The sequence below is a fragment of the Tamandua tetradactyla genome, chromosome 1 (assembly GCF_023851605.1).
Source record: "Tamandua tetradactyla isolate mTamTet1 chromosome 1, mTamTet1.pri, whole genome shotgun sequence".
Lineage (NCBI taxonomy): Eukaryota > Metazoa > Chordata > Mammalia > Pilosa > Myrmecophagidae > Tamandua > Tamandua tetradactyla.
Window position 1 is genome coordinate 23087126 of NC_135327.1, and position 7474 is coordinate 23094599.

Consider the following 7474-nt stretch of genomic DNA (forward strand, 5'->3'; position numbering starts at 1 on the left):
GAAACCTGCCAAAAAGGTCTCAGCGCCCCCCCCCCTCCCCCACCCCACTCCAAGATGCTTCTCGCCGATACCTTCCTCACCCTGTTTCTCATCCACCAGTTGGGAGATCTCAGCTGCAATCTCGGGAAAATGTTTTTGGCATCTCTCAAGTTTTCTTAATTCACTGACAAGGTAATGACTACTTCGTTCCATGATACATATTTTCTAAAGAAGTTTCTGCATTAGGATGCAAAACAGCCTTCTCAGGCTCGGAGCAAACCTGAGATTTCTGGGATTTAATCCTCTACCAGATTTAGTCTTTAAACACAATTCACTGCATTTAAACTGATATGAATTAGTCCCACTCACTGGAGATGCACCTACTCATTGGGCAGTGTTCCCAAATGAGCCCCCACTGTCAGAGTAAGTGATTGCTTGGACAACCAATTGACTGATCAATCAGCAATTGATCTTTTTATCACCATAGTTTTGAAAGCCTCAGCCCACTGTTTGGGATGTCCAGTTCTACTGTCACATACCCAAAATGGCTTATGCCCTTTTCAGCCAAGTGCCCCCTCATCAGGGCTGCTTCCTGCTCAGAATCTGAGAGAAACTGACACACCAGAGGCAACAACTTGTTGACTCTTTCGCCATCTTGGGGCTTTGTTCTTTTCAGACAATATCCCTTCAACACCAGGGACGGGATGACAGGCCAAGCTGAGCAGACGTAGGTCCCTGTGTTCACGGCAGAACCTGCCAGCAGGAGCAGATATTTGATATGCTGTCAAAGCAGAGATATTACACTAACCAGCTATCAACCCGCTGGGACAAAGGCTCATCTTCCTGCTGGACAGGGCCTCTCTAGCCTACAGACCCCAGGCCCACCCTCACTCCCAAAGAGTCAGGATACACAGCCCACTCAGCACACTGAGATGGAGTAAGTGGGGGGCAACTGAAATGGCCCTTCTAGAGGTCTTCACACCAGCAGGCTAGAAGGCATGCCCTCTTGAAGCCCTCTGGGGGAGTTCAGACTGGACAGGGCTTCCCCCCAGTCCTCAAACACCTGCACCTCCTTGCCCAGGAGGGCCCACTTCCTTTCCTTGTCAGGAGTTTAAAATACATCTGCAAGGAGCCTAGACACATCACACAAGAGAAACAGAGCAAAAGGGTGGTTGGTGTGGCTGGAGTGTCCAGGCCACTCTAAAGTGTCTGATTTCTCCTCCCCAAATTAGGGCTCCATTTTACTGCTGAGTGGCAGGGGCAGGGATCCGGTTACAAATACAGCATTAAAAATTGTCTTTTTCTGCTACAAGAATAAGGTCAGATCCAACAGACATACTACAGAGGAGGCAGACATGACAAAGGTCCATGTCACGTCCACAGAAATCCAACAAAGCCCTCACCTTTTCTTGTATAGAGACCCCCTCTTGTCCAGACAGCTGGTGAAAACTGTGCACCTGACTTTGTAAAATGTGTGCCAAGGTTTAATCACTGCAGGAAATTCAACCCCAAGACCAAAAGCCAGGCTGTGGTGGACTTTGGATTCAGGGGTGTCAAGGAGACGTATTCTATGACAGTGAGAGGCTGGGGCAGCTGCTGGCTGACAGTAACGGTCACCAAGGCCAGGCCAGAAAAGGGCACGAAAGTGGTCAGCGCCTGCCAGAAACCCTCCTCCCCTGAAGAGGTGGCCAGATGCAGAGACTGGGCTCCCATTCCCAGGGCCGAACAGGTAGGGCCCCAAGGGTCAGCCAGGGCCACCCCCTCATTTGATAAATAGGACAACTGAGGCCCAGAGAGGGGCGGGTCACAGTTAAGTCAGTGGGGGTGTGGGGGAAGGGGCTAGCAGCCCAGTCATGAAGCTGCCTCCCACCTTAGATGGTCAGGGCTGAAAGGGGTCCCCCCTGCACCAAGTTCGCCCAACCTCCACACCTAACAGATGAGGACACAAGTTCCCCGGCATTCCCTGAGGCACTACAAATGGGGCGGGCCTTTCAAAGGACTCCCAATCCTCGGAAATGCTAAGAAACCTCATCCTCCAAGAGCAGCGGTTTCCAAACTTTTGTATTTTTAGCAGCAGAAGCCATCCCCCAAACAAAACCTTATGCGAAACCTCAAGCTACAAAACAGATCAGCGAGCTGCTCGCTGGAATGGGGCTGAGGGCTCCCCCTCCAGTGCCCAAGACCCTTCCACTGCGCCCTCTGGGCAGCTCAGTTTGAAGCCCAGGGCCTTCCAGGCTTTGCAGCCCTAGAGCCAAAGCAGCCAGAGAGGGTGTGCTCTCACTTAAGACCCCTGGAGGGTATGGCTGCTCTCTGAGACCTGGACGATTTCATTCTCCACCAGGGCCTGGCCCCCGTCCCCACTGAGCTGTCTCATGCGCAGGTTAATGGAGCCGTAGGTCTTCCTGGGGCCCCGGCCGGGGACGAAGGTCCGCCGGCGGTACAGCTCGCCCTTGCACAGCGAGACCAGAAGCAGCACGGACAGCAGCATGCCTCCCACCGTGAGCAGCCCCAGGCCCGCGATGATGCACTTGTCCAGGTGGGAGCCCAGCCGGGCATAGTACATCTCCAGTCGCTCCATCTCCCGCGCTGTCACCGAGTCTGGGTTGACGCGGGCCTCCCGGGGGATGGCGTACGCTGTCACCACGAGGAGGATCCCACTCACCAGGAAAACCAGCGCGGAGATGAAGCCGTAATCCACCGGGCGGCTCACGGGCTCCAGGCCAGGCCCCTCTTCCGAACGCAGGGACAGATCATCCCGCTGCGATCGGGGCCAGGAGAGGATGCCTCCTGGAGGGCTGGGGGAGCTGCCCGGCCTGGCGTCCCCAGGATCCTGGAAACGGGTCTCGTGCTCCTCCAAGGAAAAGCAGGCATTCTCCATGCCCTCCCTGGGCAGGGGCCCTGGGCCCAGAGGTCTCCTCGGGACCTGGGGACCATTGCTCAGTGTCTTCAGTTCCAGGCCAGGCGGAGATGCCATTGGGAAGGAGGACCCCGGCTCATCCCTTGGCCCCTTGGCAGCTACAAGAGAAAAGGGAAAGTCAGTTGAATTTAACAAACCTCCCCCAAGTACCTGCCAGTACAGGACATCACAGCAGGTCCCAGGCAGGGTGGAGGTGAGTCAGGCATGCTTCCTGCCTGGGAGAGCCTCCCAGACAGAGGGGGAGACAGGAAATAAGGTAATGACAAAGCTGTGCGACCCAGGCTAGGATCTGGCTGCACCACTGGCTGGCATCTAGCTTTGTGCGATTCACTTATCCTCTCTGGGCCTCAGTTTCCTCATAGATAAAATAACACCACCATTACTAGCCCCTACTTCACCGGGCTGATACAGGGTTTGAAATAATCCAATTTAATAAGTGTTCAGTATTAGCGATGCACCATCATTATGATGGAAAGACTTCAGGTATGGTGTATCAAGTTTAAACCCCAGCTTTACTACTTAACCTTGAGCAAGTGATGTGACACACCCCCCCCCCAGACTCAGTTTCTCATCTGTGAAGTGGGAATAAACAAAATACCTCCCTCATGGGGCTGCTTTAAAGACTTCATAACATAATGCAGGTAAGGCCCCAAACAAGATCAATAAGCAAACACTATTGGGATGATATGAGGATGATGATGATGGGGGAAGGGGGGATAGAGATGATGAAAGTTGTTGCGGGAGAAAAGAGGAGAAACGCAGGGAAGCTTCCACAAACTGGCATTTAAGCTAGATCTCCAAGATGAATTGGAAATCTACCAGCAGTGAGAGGGGACGTAGACATTCTGGAGGGGGAAGAAGGGTGCCTCAAGGTCACCTGGGGCCAATCACAAAGGACTCTGAAACCCAGGGACAGTCACTCTGGGAGCAATGGGGACCGTGGGGCTAGAGCAGGGAGTACAGAGATGCGCCCAGGTTTCCAAAGGTCCCCTCTGGCTGCTGTCTGGAGGACAGCAAGGGCGGGAGCAGAGTGGGGACTAGGGGTCAGCCAGGAGGCCAACACGGTCTGGCATGGCGTTGATGGTGGCAAAGAAGGAGCAGACCCAAGGGTCATGAATGAGGTCTAAGCCAAATGCCTTTGTCACCAATTGGGAGAAAGTCGGGGACCAGGGAGGAGAGTCCAGGATTTGAGGCCGAGGACTTGGATGAGGTGTCTGAGCTAGGAGGGAAGGTGAGAATGGGGGCATTCTGCGCTGCAAAGAGGAGAAATCCTACCCAAGCACCTAGACATACACACACCCACACACACACAGACAGACAGCTCCTGTGTATCCCCATCAAAAGATGCCAATTTGCAGCCCATGGGCCACATCTGGTTCATCAAAGTTTTATTTTGTTTTGTTTCTGGTCTGTTTTTGGGGAATTGGTTGCCAATAGATAAAAGGCAAGGGATTTTACATTTAAAATTTGAATTCCTGGCTCCTCTGGCAAAACAGGAGAATCTGGCCACCTGGGCTCCTGTTCTCTCCACCAACACTCGAATGGAGTCGGTGATTGCATCTCTCCTTAGATCTCTCCCCACGACCTCCACCTGGGCCTCCTGACCGGCCTGGCATGTGTAACCGCAATTCCACAGCACGACCACATCTTTCCATTTACACACTGATGTCCGGGGGAACTTACCAAGACCCAGGGCCCACAGACTCAATCCCTGTGCTGTACAGAGACTCCCAAGGGCAGAGTGGCTCACGTGCCTGCTACATCCACATACACAGACACACATGGTTCTTGATATGTCTACATTCCCATGCCCAGTTTATTTTATTCTCCAGCACTGTGTGATGCCTGTGTGTGTGTGTGTGTGTGTGTGTGTGTGTAAGAGAGAAAATATAACGAATGAAACTCACAGCGTCTCAGTACAGAAAGGCATGTTCTCGATCTTTCTCCCTCCCATCGTGGGCTTGCCTCCCACTTCTCCTCTTAGCACACATCAGTCCTCTCATTAGAGAACAAAGCCTGCTCCCCTGTCACCCGTTTCCCCTTGGCCCTCTTCCCAAATTCCCATGTTAATAAATGTTTCCTGGGTACCTGCTCTACCTGTTGTGCTCAGTACCGGGCACTTCATTCACCATCCTGCCAGCAGGAATCACTCGCCCCACTGTACAAAGTGTGGCCAAGATTCCATGGCATGTATATGGGGGTGAGGGGCACAGGAGTTGACTGCTGGTTCCCTACGAATTATGATGATAGACTTACAAACGTGCAAACCCACACCCTCCAGCCCCAGTGGCATCCCTCCACCTTCCTCCCTGGCTCTTGTAGCCCTCACTTAGAGACACTTTCAGCACCTGTGTGAGCATCTGCTGGGCAGGAATGTCTCTGAAGCAAGTCTGGATCCCCAGTCCCCTGCACAGGGCTTGGCACTCAGGGCCCTCAGGAATGACTCAGCCCACCCAGGCAGATAATCCCTCCCACCCACTGGGTGGGTGCCTACTTGGGTCCAGGTACTATCCAGAACCGCTCCCTTTGTCCAGTGAGATAGAGAGGAGCGGTGTCTCAGTTGGCTTTTTGCTCTTGGCACCAAACACATTTTCCTGAAGGACCCAGCAATGGTGGCCACTTCTGCCCAGTGGATGCTACATGGGTGCCTGGATGTGACCCAGATCCTTAAGCCAGGCCCTCAGCTCCTTCCACAGAACTCAGCTCCCGGAGAGGCCCAGGAGCCCCTTTCCCAAATCAAGAGGTACCCAAATTCTGGGAGCACAGCTCTCACCCTTCAGGAACCCAAAACTTTTTCCTTAGGATGCCAGAGTGAGGGGGAGAGAAAAAAGGAGGCTCCCTCTCACCCGAGTGAGTGCTTGCTCTCTTTTGCTCAGTCACTCTCTCTTGGGTTCAGAGAGTCCCACCACTTACACCAGTACACAGTGGTTCCAAGTCCAATTACCTACACAAAAATAGAAACAAACTAACACAGAGGTACTCCTGCCTGCAGATCACACCCCCACACCGGGTCTGAAAGGCACACCCTAGTGCCACACTCAAAGCCCCAGGGGCCGTTTTCACGCACAGAACCCACAGACAGATCCGCCGGCCTCACTAGTACCCACACCCAAGGAGCAGGTAGAGCCGCTTACACACACACACACACACACACACACACACACACACACACACACACACCCGCCAAGACTGCAAGATCCACGGCTGATCCACAAAGACCGGCTCGGCCCATTCCGCCACTGTCCCCCAGCCCCCACCCCGCGCCTACCGACACACGAGGAGACCTACGCTCAGCAGTTGTAGGTGAAGCTTCACAAAATCCAGTCGACAGACACACTCACGAGTTGTACACAAAGCCTCCGGGCGCGCACATACGCACACGCAGGTCCACGCTGCGATACCCAAAGTTCCACGCAGAAAACCCGTGCACCCGGCTGTGCCCCGCGCCGCGCGCCAGCCGGTCGCCCGTCCACACCCCTAGCTCCAGCCCTGGGCCACCGAGGCGGGGCGGCCGGGCCAGGCCGGGCAGGGTCCGGCCGGGCGGCGCCCAGAGCAGGGCGGGCCAGGCGGCCCAGGGAGGCCGGGCTCCGCGGGGGCCGGCGCGCGCCCGGGTCCCCTCGCCCGGTGTCCTTCGGCCGGAGCGCGAGGTCAGGCTAGCTCGCCTCCGCTCCGCCCCGCCGCCGCGGCCTCGGGCCCGCCGCCTCCCGCCGCCCCCCGCGCCGCCCTCTCCGCGCGCGTACCTGTGTCGGGCCTCCCTCCCCGCCTCCCCACGCGGGAGGCGAAGGCGCCGGGCGGGCGAGGGGGCGTCCGCCCCGGGCCCCCGCCCGCTCCCCGCAGCCCGCGCCCGCCCGCCGGGGTCTCTTCCGCAGCGCAGCACGCGAGGGCGCGGGCCCGGCCACCTCCGCGGCGCCCTCCCCGGCTCGCGCCCCCTGCCCGGCCGGGCCCGGAGCCGCTGCTGAGACGCACGTACCTGCTCGCGCTGCGCCAGGCTGTGCGGCGGCGGCGGCGGCGGCCGCCGGGGGGGCTCCGGGGGAGGGAGGGCCAGGGGAAGGGGCGGGGGCCCGGGATCGCCGAGCGCCGCGGACCCAGCTTCGCCCACGGCGGGCGAGAGCGCCCGGAGAGTGAGCCCCGGGAGGGGCAGGGAGAGGAGTGGTGCACCGAGGTCAGGGTGGGGCGCTGCCGCTCCGTCCCCGCGCCCCGCGCCCCGCCCCCCCCTCTTAGACAGACCCGTCTGGTTTGTGCCGGGGTTCGGGGAACTCGAGCACGGGTAGTCCCCGGGCAAGGGGCGGGGCGGGGGGTGGTGGGTAAGGGAGGAAGACCCCCCAACATCTCCGAGGGATTCTCTCACCCCGGCTCGGCTCTTCCCTTCGCTGGGGAACCCTTACTACTCCTAGAGCCAGGTGCAGTCCCCCCTCCCCACGCCACCCCCCGCCTTCAGGTTCTCCGGGGTCCTTAGGTCCTGACGGTCTTCTCCGGAGCGTGCAGCTCCGTGGCTCGAGGTCGCCACCTGGAGGCGGAAAGGAAGTCCGACGCCCTTCCTTGCCTCCTCCCTGCTCTTCGCTCCCTGTGGGATAGTGG

General features: G+C 57.5%; 1 protein-coding gene across 1 annotated transcript; it reads right to left on the reverse strand.

Moving 5' to 3' along the window:
- Window positions 1-1151: 1151 nt before the first annotated feature.
- On the reverse strand, window positions 1152-6651 carry TMEM74B (transmembrane protein 74B). The gene is made up of 2 exons (XM_077160125.1): window positions 6637-6651; window positions 1152-2994 (listed from the first exon to the last, which is right to left on the reverse strand). Exon 2 carries the CDS (start codon window positions 2951-2953, stop codon window positions 2261-2263), a length of 693 nt encoding a protein of 230 aa, XP_077016240.1. The 5' UTR covers window positions 2954-2994; window positions 6637-6651; the 3' UTR covers window positions 1152-2260.
- Between the last annotated feature and the right edge of the window lie 823 nt (window positions 6652-7474).

Coding starts and splice junctions, on each gene's coding strand:
- TMEM74B (XM_077160125.1), bottom strand. CDS start 2,953: ATGGCATCTCCGCCTGGCCTGGAACTGAAGACACTGAGCAATGGTCCC.